The 20,205-nt window shown below is 35.6% G+C and overlaps 3 protein-coding genes across 3 annotated transcripts; 1 reads left to right on the top strand and 2 right to left on the bottom strand.

Moving 5' to 3' along the window:
- Positions 1-3,723: 3,723 nt before the first annotated feature.
- LOC106439125 (probable WRKY transcription factor 11) lies at positions 3,724-5,382 on the bottom strand. The gene is made up of 3 exons (XM_013880495.3): positions 4,610-5,382; positions 4,148-4,276; positions 3,724-4,061 (listed from the first exon to the last, which is right to left on the bottom strand). The coding sequence occupies exons 1-3, from the start codon at positions 5,299-5,301 to the stop codon at positions 3,881-3,883; spliced, it is 1,002 nt and encodes a 333-aa protein (XP_013735949.1). The 5' UTR covers positions 5,302-5,382; the 3' UTR covers positions 3,724-3,880.
- Positions 5,383-15,439: 10,057 nt separating this feature from the next.
- LOC106443949 lies at positions 15,440-17,960 on the top strand. Its single transcript, XM_048750453.1, has 2 exons — positions 15,440-17,062; positions 17,144-17,960. Exons 1-2 carry the CDS (start codon positions 16,025-16,027, stop codon positions 17,606-17,608), a joined length of 1,503 nt encoding a protein of 500 aa, XP_048606410.1. The 5' UTR covers positions 15,440-16,024; the 3' UTR covers positions 17,609-17,960.
- Positions 17,961-18,005: 45 nt separating this feature from the next.
- Positions 18,006-19,975, bottom strand: LOC106443950 (uncharacterized protein At4g04775-like). The gene is made up of 2 exons (XM_013885493.3): positions 18,900-19,975; positions 18,006-18,817 (listed from the first exon to the last, which is right to left on the bottom strand). The coding sequence occupies exons 1-2, from the start codon at positions 19,071-19,073 to the stop codon at positions 18,527-18,529; spliced, it is 465 nt and encodes a 154-aa protein (XP_013740947.1). The 5' UTR covers positions 19,074-19,975; the 3' UTR covers positions 18,006-18,526.
- Positions 19,976-20,205: the final 230 nt, after the last annotated feature.

Here is a 20,205-nt window from a genome sequence, read left to right as displayed (position 1 = left end):
TTTTAGCACGGAAAAAATAAATAAAAATCTAAAATATCAGCTATTGAAATTGTAAGATTTCAGCTATGATTGTATATGTAACAAAAAAATCACTTAAATAAATTATATTTTAATATATAAGTGTGTTATAATTTATATGATTTAAATGACTTATTATTTTAAAACATAATAACCATAAGTCACTTAAATTAATTCTACTTTAATAAATAAGATAATAAGCGTGAAATAACTCTAAATGATTTATAAATATTTATAAATATACATTTATATATTAAATTATGTTTTAATATAAAAATAAATAGTATGTTATAATTTATATGATTTAAATGACTTATTTTTTTAAACATAATAACCATAAGTCACTTAAATTACTTCTACTTTAATATATAAGATAATAAATGTGAAATGTTTATAAGTCATTATAAATATACATTTATACAATTATAATTAGATCTAGAAGCATTTACCATTTTGCATCTAAACGAGATGTGCTCAAGATTTATATAAATACATTTGAAAAAAGTCTCATAAATGATTTAGAAACTCTAATAAAATGATTTTGTAGGCCAGAAATAAATTTTTTTTTTAAATAATTCCAAAATCTTTATAAATCTCGTGTGGGTTTTAAAAAGCATAAATTTCCTAATAATGCCTTACATACAAATCTAATTCTTTATATAAGAATGTACAACCATTATTTTTATTTCTATACAAATTTATTAAAATATTTCAAATAAATATAAGTAAATAATTTATAAAAATAAAAATTGATTAAACATTATAATTCTTGCTATAATTATGCAATTAGTTACCATAAATTATTATTTGTAATATTACTTGTGCTTTTTGGTAACTTGTATTAATTGGTTCTAGAGTTTCCTTTTATTTTTAGATTTGATTAAAATAAATATTTAATTAAAGTCATCAACCAATCAAATTATAAAAATTTCTTGAAACTTCACCTATGAACGACACGTCAGCAAAAATCACTAAAATGACTTCTCAATTAATATATAGGGGGGTTTTTAAGTTAAATCCCAACTTTAACCATATTATTTGAACATGTTAATTGTAAAATAGTGTATTTTAAATATATAATTTTCATATAACAATAAATAATTTAAAATATATGTGAAAACTTTCTAATTGGCACTATTTTTTGGCGTCAATTGACACTATTTATAAAACAGAATATGGTTTGTCTTGAGTTGGTTTAACTTTGGTTGGTTAGATTTGGTTTAGTTTGGTTTAGGTTTTTTCTAACACCTAATAGTTAGTTTAATTCATGTGATATGTATGACTAGGGTATATACTTGAATGAATCATATGTTATCTATGACGTCTTCTTTGCTTTTTCAACTATGCTACATATAAAATTAAGTTCAAAAAAAAAAAAAAACTATGCTACATATATCTTGCTGTATAGGAAAATGCATAAATGTAGTATATGGGGTTTGTCTATTGCCTCACACTTCATGTTGAATGCTTTCTGTGTCGGCATGATAAAATGTTTAACAAAATCCGAGTAAAACGAATCATGTAAACCAATAGAGAGGTTCATTAAAACAAGTACGAGTTACCTATATGAGCTTTTCTATAAAACAAGTACGAATTACCTTGTCAAAAGTCAAAACTAATGTCAATACAAAATAGCGGTTTGATTGGACCGCACTAGAAAACAGATCTCTGCCATTTTCTATTGTAAGTATGGCAACTAAGATAACGAGGATAAGTGCATGTCAGAGAATAGAAGATATGGCCTGATGATTGCACTTGCAACACGCGATTATTTTAGAAATTTGTCATACCATATAAAGTCCCAACTGTCACACACTCATTACACACTGTTGACTGTTAGTATAATTATCGATCCAAGTTAGCCTTTTGATCATAATGATCAAAATTGATGTAATCGCGTACGTCAGTCGTTAGACTCGTCACCAAGTTGGTTCAATGTTCATGTACGAGGAAATTAAATAAAACAAAACAAAGGTCCAAAGATATGTTTATGTATTGATATATAATGTATATATATGGTCAAGTCGTTTGGTAGAGGATAATTAAGCTTTATCCAGGGAAATAACCTGCAAGATCCCTTCACCGGCACCGACCTCGTCAACATAATTGTTGTTCAATACTTCTTGCTCACTGAGATTCTAAAAGCGGCTATGTTCTTGTACTAATAGGTGTTAAAGATGAGCTTGACGAGTTCCACATGACACTCCATTCAGGGGCAGATGCAGCTTACGACAGACGTGCCCCTGACTAACTTTTAATTTTCTTTAAGTAATCAACTCAAAAGCTTGATTTAAAAAAAAAATTGGCTCAAATTATGTGATAATTCCCCTGGCTAATTTAAAGTGTAATAGTAGTTTTCTCAGTAACTCGGTTAAAAGTTCTCCTATATCAGCCACTGATTCCACTACCGATGGATTGTAAGAATCTCTAGTCACATGACTCTCGTTTATAATGTATAACTCATCTCTTTGTGTCTGTCGATCAACCTCCTAGACGCATCTTTGATCAGATTAAGTACTTGTGTCGGGTTGACTTTTGGTTACTCCTTGTCGACAGGAAAGACTAGAGTTCCGATGAGGCGATGAGTGTTATGGCAAAGGAGAAAATTTCCATTTCTTTTTATTATTTGTTTGTTAGTGTTTTCTCTCTTAGGGTAGGTTGGTTGATTTTACGTCTTTGATGACCAAACGTATTTACATGGACCAACACCAAAAAGAAACTTGCATATACCATACAGAAAGTATTTACGAACATGACGTTTGATTTTGTCTCGTCTTGATGAAGTGTATTGGAATATAATACCCCACATCGAAAATTTAATGGAAATGTAAAAGGTTTAGGTCAATCCACTTGTCACTGATTGGTTTTAAGTTAGAAGCTCGTAACAAATCTGAATCTTCATTCAAACTAATTCTCATAACTGGCAAAAGATAAGTATATACCTTATGGTTAACTTTCAAGTAACTTTTTTTGTTTTGGTATCTAAAGCCTTGGTTTTGAAATATTTTGCTGAGAAAGACAGATAAACATTTGTGGCAACAAAGAGGCGTACACAAGCTCTTTTACAAATCTCAAATGAGGACTTTTGTACCACATGTTTTGGTGTGGTCGTCTTTGTATACACATGTTATCGTGTATCCTATTTTCGAAGGTGGGACGAAGTGTTAATGGTCTTTTAACTTTCCTTCCAAACAAGAAGCTGAAACTTTGACCATTAAGTTTTTTTCGTACCCTTAAGAGAGCGATATGGTTTTGATACATCGTGCCAAAGTGTTTGTCTTATGGATTGATGTTGATATACTTTGACACATGAAAAATGGATTAAAAATTGTCTAAAGTATTTATCAAAAGATAAAATTGTCACACGCAACTTCGTTCAAGACTCCAAACTCAACTGCATACATTAATATAGTTGACTCTTAACTTGTCTTCTAACGAACAAAAGATAATAAATTGAATTCACATTTATTCAAAGATACGTGAGTTCAACACCCAACCTGAACTAACTCATTAATAACTCATTTGACTTTCTAATCATTAATCCGTTAGTCAACTTTACATTTATTTTAGCAAAAAAAAACTTTACTTTGCCACCAACTGTATATATATTTGTATTAATAAAACAAAATAATGATCCACGGGAAAAATGAACATAAGTCCATAATCTTGCGCAATTAATTCCATAACCACTACCTTATACCCATATCGGCAGATAATCTAATTTTATAATGCACCAGGATAATATTTTGTAAAAATACATTTCACCAGATTAATTGTTTCTAATCAAAATATATTTTTTTAGTAAAAGATTTACACACCAACAACCCCTCTAATACTCAAGAAAAAAAGATACAAGTCAAAGTCATGCCGAAGCAAACACCAAATCATTAACGCCTGAAGAAGAAACATTCTCCTGCATCGCAGACTGGTTATGACGGTGCTCTCCTTCATAAGTCACGATAAGCATCGTTGAATCATCCAAAGCTCGTTCCACATGTTTTCTCGCTGGACACCCTCTAAACGTACTGCACTTGTAGTAGCCACTGGATCATAACACATATAAACACCGTTAGATCTTTAATCATGAATATATCAACGGTTGATAATAGAAAGGGTGTATGATAGTTACCGTGGGTGTGGTGAACCTTTGATCGGTTTTTGACCGTACTTCCTCCATGAATACTCGTCCGGTGGAATATCGGCGATCTTTGAGCTTATCGCCGGCACCCTCACGGTTCTCTTCATCCGATTTTTTCTACTGTAATAAATAAAAGAAAGAAAAATATAGTATTAATTAAGGAAATCTTTTTAATTAAACAAGACCTAATAATTAATTTAGCGTGCGCTGTGTAAGCTAGAATGAGCTGGATGCATAGTCAACGGTCAAGATCCCTGAGTTCTTACAGAACTTTAATTGTCCCTGGTCATTGGCGGAACCAAACCGATAACCGGGATAGTATACTAAACCAGGAATTTATCAACCTAATTGAATAATAAAGTGGCGGTAATAGTCAACTAAGCTTTGAATATTCGCAAATTAAATAACTGAAGTGCGCAGTTGTTAAAGCGACAGGTGGGTGACGTAACATACCGTCTTTTGCAAGGGCAGCCAGAGCCGGAGATCTTGCCGGAAAAGTCCCCCGAGAGCGAGTGCTCGTGCTCGAGGCATTTTTTTCTATAAGGATGAGCGGCTAACGGTGGCCTCCCGGAGGAAGTGACAGGCTGCGACGGAGCCGACGTGAGGAAGATTGAGGATCCCTTAGAAACGCTGCCGTCGCCGGTTATCCCCGACGACATGCACGAGGAGCTTAAAGAGACGCTGAAGTTCTCCTTGGAGAATTCAATCTCAGAGCTCTTGGATCCGAAGATGGTAGGTTTAGTGAAGTCGAGTGTTAAGCTCGGCTGATTCGAATGAACAATCCTCGACGGTGTCGCAACAACCGCCGCTGGTCTCGTCGGCTGAGAAACTATCGGAGCTTCCGTTTGAGCGATTTTAACGATCTGACTCTGTTGTTTCTGAGGAGACGCCGCGGTGGAGGAAGATGAGTGAACCGGTCCTCGCCTGAACCGGGCGTGGCCTGTACGGTTAAGGAGGGAAATAACCGTTTTGAATTTGGAAACGGTGTAATCGGTTATCTCAGAGCAGTCGACGTTGTTGTGTTTGTCGGGACGGTTAGAGAGGACACGGATCAGATGCTCCATGCTCTGTAAACCTTGCGATGCAGCCTCCTCTATAGCCGCTTTATCATCTATCTTAGGAAAGCCCATAAGATCGACGGCCATTATGATTTCACTGTATATTTTTTGAAGATCAGAGAAGAGGGATCAGAGAGAGAGAGATGGTGGGTGAGAAGAGAGAAGAAGGATGGCGTAATATATGGGGAAAGGGGGTGACCGGGTCAGGCTGTGAGATTAAAGTCAAACCGGGATGGTTTTGATCTAACGGCTGTGATTGAGTTGAGTGTTTCCCAGGAATAAAGCAATCAAAGTTTGGTCTCCTCTTGTAACTGGGACCCACTTGGCATCCAATTTTAATTAAAGATATTTTCCCAAATAAAAATCATAATAATGGAAAAGAAAGAGAAATAAATTATAAATAACACATATAATTAAAAATACTCAAATTTTCATAATTATTTCGCAAATTTGAAATCAAAATTTAACTAAAAATAGTACAAAGAATAAATTGGTGATTAATATATTAAGATTACATTCACTCATACAACAAAGAAAGAAGGACCAGCTGGATTTTGGTTTGAGGAAGAGTTGTCAACAAGACATGGAATATGGATGATTGGGTTAAACAATAATAATTGAGACATTTGACTTCTTTAGTTCTAATTATATTTAATATTTGTTTTCATTAAAATGTTCTTTATACTTTCAGATTCAATTATTCAACAGTATTTGTCAGCTATAATTACAATTAACTAATTCAATAAGTTGAATATCTAACTGATGACCCTGGGGCTGGGCAAAAAAACCCGGATCCGAAGAATTGAACCGAATCCAATCCGAAAAAGTATTACCAAACACGAACCGAAATTGATTAAATATCCGAACGGGTTCAAAATTTTGGTATTTAAAGAACCGAAACCGAACCCGACCCGAATCGAAGTATTTCGGGTACCCGAATGTAACTGAAATAGATTTATATACCTAAATATATTACTTATTTTTAGATTTAATATATATTAAAAATATTCAAAATATATAAGATACTTTAAAGTTGTCTAAAATACTTGAAAATATACATAAATAGTCAAAAGTAAATGTCTAAATAGCTAAAATATATTCAAAACACCAAAATATTTGAAATATCTATTGATTTTCTATCAAAATGTTTAAATCAAACCAATTTATATGTTAATTTTAGGTATTTTAATATATATTATACAAATTTATATGTAATATATTATTTTGATTTATAGATTTTGAGAAATTTTAAGCATATAATGAATATTAAAATTTCAAAAATAATTTAAATGGGTTATCCGAACCTGAACCGAACCCGCAAAGATCCGAACCGAACCCGAACCAAAATTTAGAAATACCTAAACAGGGCTAAAATCTTTAAACCCGAAAACCCGAAACTTGATTAGATCCTAACCGAATCCGAATGGGTACCCGAACGCTCACCCCTAGATTGACCCTATTAATGGGAGGGGGGGGGATCATAACAATTAGGTTTTATCTCATCAAATCTTCTTTATACTTTCAGATTCCATAGAGTCAACAGTATTTGTCACCTTTAACTATAATTAACTAATTCAATAAGTTCCATATCTAAGTTGATGACCCTATCTGGTCATCTCCAACCCAACTCCAAAACACAATTTTAATGTAATTTTTATACCAAAATTTTTCCAACCCAACTGTAAAAGTTTCACCATTTTAGTGTAGAGTTACAGTGCGGTATTATTCACAACGTCAAACACTATTCACTTACTTTTATTAATAAAATATTAACTAAATAAATATCAATGGCAAGATAAACATATATAAAATAGATAAATAATTATATAGTAATTAAATAATTATAGATATTGGAATAATTTATTTTAGTTTATTATTTTAATATTATTATATTTTTTTTAAAAAAAAATAATTTATTTTAAAGTAAATATTTTAGTGTTATACATTTTGTGCAGTATAATTACATATAATTTTATTTATATATGTATTAAGTAATAATAAAATTTCTAACTAAATAATATAAAAATCAAAAATAAAATTTTGGTGTTGTGGTTGGAGATGAAAAAAACTTTGACACTAAAATGGTGTACTTTTCACACCAAAATGGTTGGAGATGCCCTTAAGGGGGTTTCATAACAATTAGAATTTAAGACTTTTACCTCTCAACCACATATATATTATTTGTATCAACAGAAAAAAACTTATCTAAATTTTTTTTTTTTTTTAGAATCTCTTTATTTACATTTTAGTAAACATAGCCTTTTAGTAACATCTAATTCACCTAACTATCAACGGTGGTGATTGGTTCGACTGTGGCTGTAAAAATTTAGTTGTAAAACTTTAGTTGTAGGTAAGTCGGTTGTAGCTGTAAAGTTGCTGCTGTAGATTTTGCTGTAGAGACTTTTACTGTAGTTAAATTTGTTGTAGCTGTAAGGTATAGACTGTAGATATTTTAAAATAAAATATGTAAACTACGTGATTTTTAAAATAATTTATATTAATATTTTTCTAATAATTATCAAAGTTTACTATTATTTAAAATGTGATATGCAAATAATATTTATGTTATAAATATTTCAGTAATTTAAAAACACCCAAAATTAAATTAAAATTGCTATAAATGGTTTTATTACGATTATTTTATTTCTTTCATATTATAGATAGTTATTTTAATTTTAGAGATTCTACAGCATATAAAAAGAGGATATAGGTTTTCTGTCTAAAATACAAAAGAATAAAATTTGTTTTATTTTTTTTTTGCTGTATAGCTTAAAAAATAAAGTTAAAGCATGATTGATAAAAGTTAATAGAAATTGGATGTATGCTTTAATTTTTAGTATGGAGATAAAGTCCAACTAATGACCTCCAACATACAATTATACCTAAAAAGTCTTCTGCCAACTATTTGGTTCTTCTCACGTGTAGACTTTGTAATGTATCATCATATAGTAAGGGTTTCTTCTAGGTAGTAGATAGACTATACTACTAGTTTTTTATCTACAGTTTCAACATTTTTTTTAAAAATGAGATTTTATAATCGATCTGGAAAGTAGAAATATAGATACTCGATTACAAACCGACTCGAACAAAACAACCCAATTTTTACGGTTCCTAAACTAGCTTCGCTCGACCCATCATCTTCGGCACATTTCACTAGCTCGTAACCATAGTCTTCGGGAATCGGAAACTGTTTTCAACCTTTAACGTAATCTCAAGAAGGTGAGATTAACTTTGTTTCCTCGGATACCGGTGTTTCTCAACACGCTTTTGGGGTAGCTGGCCCCCGATGGACTTATCGAGTTTGTAACCGTTACCGTCTATTAAGAACTTTACAATTGAAGTGAAAGAGACCGTGTACTATCACCTCAGCGAATGTCGAGACTCTAACTGTACCATCACTTCCAAAACCATCCGAACATCATGAAGCGGGTCGGTTCACCGACACATCCATTCTAGAAAGCCTCCAAACCTGCAAAATAAGTCAAATAACACCACCACAAGAGATCAACAAAGCTAATGTGGCACCGGGAAGTGACAGTTGACCAAATGCTGACACCAAGTCGGTCGATGACTCCCGAGACCAGCTCGACATTGTGAACTCTGAGAACCGAAGACCGTTATCTTGACTATGAAACTCCTAACTGGCGTCAAAAGAGGAGTAAACCTCAAGGAGACGGACTTCACTTAGAAGCAATAACTTCAACGGAGAAGCCAGAAGGGATGCTATAACGAGACTAGACTAAATGAAGCAGTACCACAAGAAGCATTCTTGGGCCATAGACGACCGTCGGAGTCACTACCAATCACACACACACGAGCCCTGAACAGAGGCCCAATTCCATCACCGCATGCAAACCGGGGTCTAAGCTTGCCTCCGAGGTCAAGACGACCAACGAAGCTCATCTAATCTGCAGAGAGAGAGAGGAACTGGATTCCTCCTGCACCGAGGTGGCCAAGAAACTAACCGCCACAGAAAGGTGTATCCCGAACAGAACCTACACATAGCACCACCGCAGAACCGAAAGGAGACACACGTCATCTAACCTTGTCAACGACGAAGAACCCCAAGTAGATCTAGGACAAGAAAATCAATCTACACTAAACCCAAAAGCCGACTGCTTCCATGAAGGGACGGACTGCTTACCCTCCTCGCCTAGGAGCCAGAAAAAGATGAGACGTCACTGGCAACATACACCTCGCGAGCAGTGAAGAACACCGATTATAAATTCCCCTTCGGATATGCGACATATCGGTAGAGAAGCGAGAATAACAGAGAGCAGCAAAGGGGAAAAAGGAGAAGAGGAGAGGAGGAGCCTCTCGCGCCGACCGCCGCGCTCACGCGCACACCTGTCGCTGAAACAAATATACACGCACTTTTGAAAAGGAGGGTCGGGAAAAAGAGGTTTTTAGGAGAGAGAAAAAAGTTTTCTTCAACTTCATGTGCTAGTTTCAATATTTTACCTTTTTACAAGTTTATTTTATCATTTACTTTTATATATGAAATCAATTTTTTAAAAAAATAAATATTTATATTAATTAATCCCGAAAAGACGTTCAAATCGAAATACAAATCGGACTTGACATCACCAATAATCACTAGCCTATCAATGGTATAAAATGAAGTTGTTCTGTGAATGCGTTTTTTGTGTACTCAAGTTCTTAGGGTAATAGCTACCCGATTAAGAAAAACTATACGATTAGCTACGTGAAGAGAACGTGATGTGTGTCAACGTGTCACTGACGCAGACCGAAGCATTGGTTGTTATTTAAATTAAAAGGGAAATTTGCTCCTTTTTTTTTCCTTCAAAGATGATTATATTTATAAAGGATAACAAAAAGCTATCCGAAATCAAATTACATCCGAAGAACTAACAAACAAACAGCACTAAATCCTTAACAGGATTACTACTATACCACATCAAAATGAAACAAAACAAGCTACACAAAGATGTTAAACCTTCTCAAAAGCTACTAGACTTGAGATCCAAAAAGGAGCTCCTCTAGCCACATAAGATTGAAACCACCTAGATTTCAAAGCACTATCAGCAATGAGATAGGCACATCTGTTGGAGCTTCTTGTTTCGACTTTACTTTTCCAACACCCAAACCTACACAAAAAATTCTCCAACTTATGGACGACAGAAGTATAAGAAGGCCAAGCTCTTGGTCTTTCAATGACCTTCAAAAGAACTGCATCCTCTCCAGCAATTATTAAGTTGTCTAAACGATGCTCAGCCATACATTTTAAAGTCCAGACCAGAGCTTTTTCTTTCGCTTCCTCAAGCGTTTTAACTCTCACAAAAGACTTCCTACTATGCAAAAGGGATTCACCTTCACTGTCCCTAACAATCCAAGCAACTCCCGCCACCTCAGATTTCTGTAACCACTTCACACCGAAATTACATTTAACCCAATTTTGTGGAGGTTTAGTCCACTTTCTTTCCACGAATCTCCGTGACTCCTCATCTCTTTGCTCACCCTCATTATCTAATTGCTGAGCCAAAACCCATGCAGAAACTTCCTCATGAATCTTATCAACTAATTCTACGGCCTTCAGTTCCTTTGCCTCGAAGATAAATTTGTTCCTGTTCTTCCAAATTAACCATAAAACCCAAGGGAAGCATCTCCTCGTCTCTACTGGAACTCGAATATTCTTACTCATTTGAAAGAGATAGCTGAAGTTCACAAACATCGAGTCTTGATGGAAACCATTTTGAGGAGTCGGAAAGTCAGATAATGCCCATACTTGTCTAGCCACATCACAAGTAAACAAGACATGGTTAGGAGATTCATCATGAATACCACAATACTGACAGAGCATATCAGCCTTCACTCCTCTGGTTATCAAATTGCTCGCCACAGGAATTGCATTTGATAATGGTCTCCACATGAAAGCTTGAATTTTTGGAGCAGTTAAGGAGTTCCAGATTTCTTCCTTCAATCTATTCAAAGACGGTTGCATCTCAGCCTCTTGAAACTCGTTCCTGAGAACCCATCTAGTGGCTAACCAGTTTCCTGATCTAACAGAAAGTCACCACTTCTGTTATGCTTCCAACACCAAAAGTCTTCACAATGGACTGCTGTTTTCTTTTTAGCAATTATCTCCACATCTGCAGGGAAAAAAATTTCCTCTAAAGCCTTCATGTTCCATTCACCTGTCTCTTGAATTATAAGGTCACCCACCAATAAATCAAGATTGACTAATGGATTCTTCATCCAAGGATTCCAGCGTCCACCAAAATCACACCATGGGTCAATCCAGACTCTGAGCGACTTACCATTTCCTATCTCTTTTCTTAAACCTTTTTTTAGTAAAGATCTTCCATGTAGAAGGCTCCTCCATCCATATGAAGGTCTACTTCCAAGTTCAGCATCAAGGAAATCTTTATTATCAAAATATCTGCTCTTCAGAACTTGAGCAATGAGAGAATTTGGACTCTGAAGAACTTTCCACGCTTGTTTTGCAAGTAGAGCTTGATTGAAACTTTCCAAATCCATAAAACCCAAACCACCAAGCTTTTTAGGAAGACAAAGTGTTTCCCATTTAACCCAATGGATTTTGTTTTTATGCTCAACCGAATTCCACCAGAAATTTGACATAACACTTGTAAGATTTGCTATAGTCGTTTTCGGGAGCTTAAAACATCCCATTGCATACACAGGAAACGCCAAAGCAACCGCTTTGAGAAGTACTTCTTTTCCACCTAAAGACAGAGATCTTGCAAACCATCCAGATAATCTCTTCTTCAGCTTATCCTTTATAAAATTGAAAAGCTCCACCTTAGATCCACTGAAGCACTCAGGAAGGCCGAGATAAGTACCAACTCCACCTTCATTATAAATTCCCAAGATATCTCTGATGTTCTCTTTAACTCCTTCATTTATTTCAGCACCAAAGGTTATAGAAGATTTTTGCAGATTTATCACTTGTCCTGTAGCCTCAGCATAAACATTCAAAATCTCTTGTAATGCTGAAGCTTGATCTGTCTCTGCCTTGCACAAGAATAAGCTATCATCAGCGAAAAACAGATGACTCACCGAAGGACCCTGTTCAGAGAACTTAATCCCGTTCAAACTTCCAACATCTTCTGCTTTCCTCAATAGGTGAGACAACCCTTCCGCGCATAACACAAACAAAGCCGGAGACATTGGATCACCTTGGCGTAATCCTCTCTGTGGTAAAATAGAACCATGAGGTTGATCATTGATTAACACCAAATAGGAAACAGATGAAACACAAAACATGGTAAGCTCCACCCATTTTTGATGAAAACCCAGAGCCTTAAGCAGAGCCCTGAGATATTCCCATTCAACCCTGTCGTATGCTTTAGACATATCAGATTTGACGGCCATGAACTGAGATGCTACCGGTTTAAAAATCCTTAGACCATGAACAACTTCGTGCGCCACCAAAATATTATCCGCAATATTTCTTTCTGATACAAACGCAGATTGATTTGGTGAAACAATCAAGGGAAGCAAAGGCTGCATCCTTCTGACCATAATCTTAGCTATAACTTTATAGAAAACTGAGCACAAGCTAATGGGTCTCAGATCCGTCATCCTTGAAGGTTTAACTATTTTTGGAATGAGACAAAGATGGGTAAAGTTCCACTCCTTATCAAAGCAACCATGATCGAAGAACTCCTGAACTTCTTTTATAACATATCCTCCAATCTCATTCCAAAATTTTTGAAAGAAAAGGGCGCTCATACCGTCAGGTCCCGGTGCACTGGAAGCTTTAATAGAAAACACCGCTTGTTTAATTTCATCATCAGCAACCGAGGATAGAAGATCCTTGTTCATCTGCTCAGTCACCCTTGGAGCAAAGCCATCAAAGAAATCAGAAAAATTTGTCGGCTTTGTGGATGAGAATAATTCTTGGAAGTAATTTGTGGCTATTTCTCCTTTGGCAAAATCATCTTGAAATAACAAGCCATTTTTATCTTCCAAAACGTCAACTGCATTTCGGCTTCTAGCCATTTGAACTGACGCGTGAAAAGCTTTGGTATTCCTGTCTCCACATTTTAGCCATTTATCCTTGCTTCTTTGGAACCAAAAAGACTCCTCATCTCTAAAAGCTTTCACCAACTCAATCTTGAGCCTCTGGATTCTAACCCGAGAAGGAAAACGACCAGATTCTTCAGCCTCCAACTCGTTCTGAATTCTCAAAATATTTGCTTTTGCATTCAGACTAAAGCTTTTCTTCCATTCACATATTCTGGTTCTACAATTCCTGATCCTGGCAGTTAACCTCAAATTCGACTGCCCTCTATGACCCCTCCAGGCTTCTATAATTTTATCTCTGAAATTTGGTAATCCAAGCAAAGTTTTGTCAAACCTGATTCTTCCTTTCCTGCCCTGATGCACCTTGTTGAGATTAACCAAAACAGGTCTATGATCTGATCCTCTCTTTTCCAAGAATGATTGATTCGCATCTGGAAAAAGATCATGCCAATCTTTATTACCGAAGCATCTGTCCAACTTGCAACTAACCCAATGATCTCCCCTGCGACCACCCCAAGTGAAAGGATCACCTTGACTACTAGGTTCTTTCATCTTACAAGCCTTAATCATATCATTAAAGCATTCAAAGGTGGCATCACTTCTAGAAGGTCCTCCCATCTTCTCATGATTACCACAAATAGCATTGAAATCACCTAACATGCACCATGGACCGCTTCTTTGAACTCCCAGTCTAGTAATCTTCTCCCAAAACCATTGTCTTTTTCCTTCATTAGGTTCACCATATATGCAAGACACAAAAAACGTTTTGTCCCCAAACTGTACACTCATATCCACAAGATTCTTATCAGCAGACAACACTTCCATATCAACAGCACTCTTCCAAAAAACCGCAAGACCACCACTTCTTCCCACCGGGTTAACAGTATATACACGACTATATCCCAGCCAAACTTGAATATCTACAAGGTCATTTCTTGAATGCATAGTTTCCATAAAAAAAAACAACTCAGGGAAATATTTTTTACGTATTTCCATGAGCCTGTGAATTGTCAAGTCCTGGGACCGTCCCAGTCCTCGACAATTCCAAGCAAGTAGGCTCATTGATCTTTGGACAGTCCCTCCTTCGGGACCGCCTTTTGAGTTATTTGCTTTGCAGCTTTGGGAACTCCACCCATTTGATCAACCGCTTTCCTTTTCTCCACACTTCCAATTAGCATTCCATCTTTTAGAGAAATTTGGATATTTTCCTCTTGGCAAGCATTAGCATTTATCTTCCTCATATTTTGGGAAATTTGCTCCTATAACTACAAAAAAACCCAAATTTGTTAAATAACCAAAAACACACTCTCTGTCTCCAATTCTCTCTTTCTTCTCTCTAGAAAACCAATTTCCCTTTTTTTTTGTTAGTATACAAATAAGCCCTATTTAAAACACCATTTTTTTTGTCTAACGAGTAAACTATACATGGATTAGTTGACCTGACAAGTTGTATTATTATTGTCGTGCACGTTTATCATCTATGTAGTTAGGGCATCCACGGCCGTGTTACTCATAGCTCGATAACCCAGGTAAATCTTTTATATTATTTTATTTTTTTTATTTTTTTCAGTTTAAAAAAAAAAGACCAATCGCGGGTTTTCACGCGGCGATGGAATCCGCGCACAGTGACGAGCCCGGTAGCGAAATGGTCCTTACTTACAGACTGCAAAACACAATTATGGCACAAATTTCTAATTTTTTCGGTCCCCACATATTATAAAAATAATTTGTTGCTAAAGATTTTTTTGTAAGGATCAGCGTTGCAGCTGCTCTTATATTGCAATGCAAGAAAATCTGGTTGATCTTTTTCCCACTTAATATATGAGAATGAATATGATGGCATCTATTAAATTATTTCTGTTATTTATTTAACTTTTGAAGTATATATTAATAATTCTGAAGTTTGATAGTATTATTACATACATGGATCTAACCAGTGGTGGATTTAGCCAAAATGTTTACCGGGGTCAGTTTTAGAGTCAGCATATATATTCTATGGGTCAATAAGCCTATTTTACTATATTTTCTCTGTAAAAAATGGGTCATATGACCCCCTTCACAAGGCACTACCTCCGCTACTGGATCTAACTGTAAATACATGCAGAGTCTGATTGGTAACTTTAGAGTAAATCAGAGTAAAAATTAAAGATGGAAAATAGAGTAAAACTAAAATGGTGGAAACCAACAAAGTAAAGAGAAAAAAGAAAAAAATTGTATTACTTTAGCAAAGCAGGGAGTAAAATTGGGTATGTATTTCTCTTTATTTGAATAGTGAATAGAGTAAAAAGGAAATAAATGATTTCTACCTGATTGGAGACTTATTAGTGAAACATATAGTAAATAACTTTTTGGAGTAAAAAGTTGCCATAGAGTGACTATACAATCACAACCACAGTATTTGTGATTGGGCTGGCGATCTATTTCCCCACCGGAACTATGGTGTCGCACTATTTCTCCATCAAACTATTGCCTCGTTTCATTTCCCCACCAAACGAAAGTTAAATATCTATATACCCACCATATCAAAGTTAAATATCTCTTTCCCCACCCGACAAAAATTAAACATTCAAATCCACATAAAACCATGTTGAGTTGGTTTATTAGTTTGGTTAAGACGGGTTACTCATACCGAAACTCGACTTAACCGAACTTAATTATTTTAACCCGACTTAAACATCCTAATCTATCTAAACCCAAAAAATCCCCAAATCAAAAACCCAAGAACCCTAGAACGTGAAATAGAGAGAGTGGGATAGAATTCCTGAGAGAAAACAACAGGAAATCGATTGAATTCGTGTTTACCATGTCTGTAGTACCTATAATCGGCGAAGGAGAGTTCGAAATTGATGATGAAGAAGTTGAGCGAGAAGAGTTTGAACTCGACGAATTGTTGCGAAATTTCGTGAGTGAGCCGCCAATTCAGCATGACGTCTTGCCTGAGAGTGATGAAGATAATGAGGAAGAAGAAGATCCTGAAGCCCCACAGAGAATGAGGACGCATATACGCCGTGGTGATGGGCATTTGTACCGAGACCAGACATTCTTCAATGGTGTGGCTTTCAAAGACAGAGTCCTCGATTATGCTCTTAGGACTCGCTGCAATATCAGACAATACAGGTATGATAAGGATAAGCTTGGTTTCGAATGTGCTGGTCTTGGTGAGAATGATGAAGCTTGTGGCTGGAAAATTTATGCTTCGATCCTTCCGAAGGATAAAATTTGGAGAGTTAGGTTGTTTGTAGATAACCACACATGTGAGGTTAATGGAGAGTGTGAGATGGTGAAGGTCCCTGTGATAGCTAGGTTGTTTGTGAACAAGATCCGTGAAGAGCCGGCATACTATATGCCTATGAAGATCGAGGAATTGATCATGGCAAATTGGTCTATTAGTGTGTCTAGGCCTCAGTGTCAAGCTGGTAGGAATAAAGCTTTGAAGTGGATTAAGAGTGAACATGATCAACAGTTTGCACGCCTTAAAGATTATGCTGCCGAGATAGTAGAATCAAATCCTGGTTCTTCTGTTGAAGTAGACACGTTCCAGAATGATGAAGGTCAAGATGTCTTCAATCGAATCTATATTTGCTTTGACGCCCTAAGGAATACTTGGAAGGAGAGTTGTAGGCCATTGATAGGACTTGATGGTTGCTTTCTCAAAGAAAGAATCAAGGGACAGTTATTGGTTGCTTTAGGTAGAGATGCAAACAATGCAATTTATCCAATAGCTTGGGCTGTTGTAAAGGTGGAAAATAACGAGAATTGGCAATGGTTTATGCAAAAACTGAAGGTTGATTTGGATCTAAAGGATGGTGACAATTACATTGCTGTCTCAGACCGTAGCCCGGTAAGTTTTTTGTTTTTTTTTTTGATTGAAATCACTGTTTCCTTATGTTGTTGTTTGATTAAGTTTGTGGTTCTGTATCAGGGATTGATCAGAGCTATTAAGATAGAGTTGCCTAAGATGGAGCATCGGAAGTGTGTAAGACACATCTACGGGAATTTGAAGAAGAAACATGGCAACAAAAAACAGATGAAGTCTTACATATGGAGTGTAGCATGGAGCTACAATGAAGCAAAGTATCAGCAAAACTTGGACAGGTTAAGTTGCTACGATACAGGTGTGTATACAGATGTTATGGCTACAAATCTGAGGAGTTGGTGCCGAGCTTTCTTCAAGCTGGGAAATTACTGCGAAGATGTGGAGAACAACTCGACAGAGTCCTTTAACAGCTCCATCAACAAGGCAAGAGAGAAGCCATTTGTGCATATGCTCGAAACAATAGCAAGACTTGCTATGGTGCGTATAGCCACAAGATCCAGAGAATCTCATGAACACCAAGGTAAGTTTTTTTCAATACTTCTAATATCTAAAAAATATAAATTCAGTTAACTTAATTGGCTCTCTCTTTGTCAGGAAAATGTACACCATATGTGCAGAGAGTTCTCGCTAAGGCTCTTGTTGATAAGCCCTTTAAAGACTGAGCCAACAAATGTGTTGTTAGAAGAAGCGTTAAAGGCTACTTTGACTTAAGATTGAATGGCCAAACTCATCGTGTCCATTTGGAGAAAAGAACTTGTTCGTGCAGAAAGTTCGACATCACTGGAATTCCATGTAAGCATGCATATGGTGTGATGCTGAAGTTAAAGGTTGATCCGTCAGACTATGTTTGTGAGTGGTTTCGCACGGCTAAGTGGAGAAGAAACTACACAGATGGAATTGTTCCAGTCCGGGGTTCTATGTTTTGGCCCAAAACAGATGCTCCTAATGTACATGCTCCACCTGTAGAGGATGAACAAGGGGAAGAAACAGAGGGAGAACGAGGGAAAGAAACAGGGAAGAAGAAGAAGAAGCTCACCAAAGCGGATAAGACAAGGAAAAGAGGTGTGAATGAGTCACCAACCAAGAAGCTACCAAAAGCCAAGAAAAGGACTATGCATTGTGCCATTTGTGGTAAGGCTAATCACAACTCGAGGTGGCATACAAAGCAGGGCAAGCATGATGATTCGGTACCGGTAAGCACATCTCAAACTGCAGGTGAATCCTCACAAGGAACTCTCACTCAAGTATGTAATGGCATCTATTATCTTTTGTTTTGAACTTAATTTTCGACAGCTATGTAATGACATATATCTTTGGTTTTGAACTTAATGGTCTTGGATCCATGTAATGTAATGACATTTATCTATCTTTGTTTTGCACTTCATATTATCTTTGTTACTGCAACTAGAAGCTTGTACACAAACCACAATGATCAAACACACAAAACATAAGATTACTAAAACAAAGGTCATTCCTATATAAACCTTTTCAACCAAAGAGCTTACTAAACCCAACCATGACCATACACAAAACAACTACAACAACCATCATTTTCTTCATCGTAGAAGATGATTCAACCAAAGCCTCTTCAACTCTCTCGAAAATCTCCTTTTCAAGCTTCATTTGCACATTCTCAAACACTATTCTCTCAAACTCATTCCTCTCCATTGTAACTGTCTCCAGTTTTGCCGCAAGTGAAGCATTTTTCATTTTTAATGCCTCTATCTCATCTAAATAAGCCTCATCGACCCACTTGAAAGTGTGATTGTCATTCGAGAGCTGTGCATTATTTAGACAAAAAATTATGAAAAGAAAACATTAACTAATACAATGAAGAAGAAGCAAGGATTAATCAAATTACCTTCTTAGATACAGCATATCCGCAACGATAGTAACGCCGGTACGGATTGTTGCTGGATTTAGAAACCAATTCCATTATTTGAACCCCACAATGACAAATTCTCGGCACACCAAACACTCTGCCTCCAGAACGTCCACTTGACGAACCACTAGAAGCTCCAGACACGTTACTCATGGCTTTAGATCTGAAAATTAACACAAAGTGAGAAGAGATTAAGAACAAAAAGCAAAAAGCACTCGACAATAAGAAAAGAAGAAGAAGAACTCTGAGATTCACATTATACAGTTTTTTCTAGGGTTCTTATCAATTTGGGATTTTTTAGATTTGGGATTTTTGACCGTTGTGTCGGGTTATCACCGAGATATAGGTCCGGTTTAACAATATTTGGGTTTTCCTTCGGTTTACTAACGGAGGTTTGATGGTTTGGTACTGGGGTTTCGACATTTAACCATTGAAATTGGTCGGGTGGGAAAAGAGATATTTAACTTTGATATGGTGGGTATATAGATATTTAACTTTCGTTTGGTGGGGAAATGAAACGAGACAATAGTTTGATGGAGAAATAGTGCGACACCATAGTTCCGGTGGGGAAATAGATCGCCAAGTTGTTTCTTTTAACGATAATAATCTTTTACTGTAGCATTACATACGCCGCGCAATCTCATGATCCACCTACTTCTTCTATCACATGGACTACTCAGAAGTCGGAAGTAGATTAGCATCTTAGACCACCTCCAACAACAGCAACAGCAGCACCAAAAGGAGTTCTTAACATTTAAAAAATAATAATAAATAATAAATTTAGGAAAGAGAAAGAGGAAAAGTTCTTAATTAATACTCAATCTGCTACTAACTATAAAATGTTTTAAAAAAAACACACATATTAAAAAAATTACTTTTTTATCTAGAAAATATCATTAAAACTATAAAATAACTAGGTAATTTTTCCGTGCCCATGCACGAATATAAATATTTATAAAGTAAATATATTATAATAACTGATTATTATTTACTTTTAATTTTAAATTAATTTATAATTTGTGCGCATAATTTATATTAATAATATTATAATATTTCAGTTAGACATATTATTTTAGATATGTTATATCTAGTCGGTTTTATTTTTTTCAATAGATTTAGTTATCATTTGGGTATATTCAATTGCATCTATTTTTCTGAATTCAACTATAATATTTTTATTTTAAATATATTAGCATTTTCATTAATTTTATTATTTGCATTTAGGTTGGTTGTTATCTTAGATATGTAAATATATTTTAGAAAAATTGTATACCTTAAGATATAT

This window comes from Brassica napus, chromosome C3, assembly GCF_020379485.1.
Source record: "Brassica napus cultivar Da-Ae chromosome C3, Da-Ae, whole genome shotgun sequence".
Taxonomy (NCBI): domain Eukaryota; kingdom Viridiplantae; phylum Streptophyta; class Magnoliopsida; order Brassicales; family Brassicaceae; genus Brassica; species Brassica napus.
The sequence above is the reverse complement of the archived record's forward strand: the minus strand, read 5'-3'. Positions and strand labels throughout refer to the sequence as shown.

Coding starts and splice junctions, on each gene's coding strand:
- LOC106439125 (XM_013880495.3), bottom strand. CDS start 5,301: ATGGCCGTCGATCTTATGGGCTTTCCTAAGATAGATGATAAAGCGGCT. Junction 4,277..4,609: donor GGCTGCCCTTGCAAAAGACG/GTATGTTACGTC, acceptor TATTTATTACAG/TAGAAAAAATCGGATGAAGA. Junction 4,062..4,147: donor AAAGGTTCACCACACCCACG/GTAACTATCATA, acceptor GTTATGATCCAG/TGGCTACTACAAGTGCAGTA.
- LOC106443949 (XM_048750453.1), top strand. CDS start 16,025: ATGTCTGTAGTACCTATAATCGGCGAAGGAGAGTTCGAAATTGATGAT. Junction 17,063..17,143: donor CTGTCTCAGACCGTAGCCCG/GTAAGTTTTTTG, acceptor GTTCTGTATCAG/GGATTGATCAGAGCTATTAA.
- LOC106443950 (XM_013885493.3), bottom strand. CDS start 19,073: ATGAGTAACGTGTCTGGAGCTTCTAGTGGTTCGTCAAGTGGACGTTCT. Junction 18,818..18,899: donor GATATGCTGTATCTAAGAAG/GTAATTTGATTA, acceptor AATAATGCACAG/CTCTCGAATGACAATCACAC.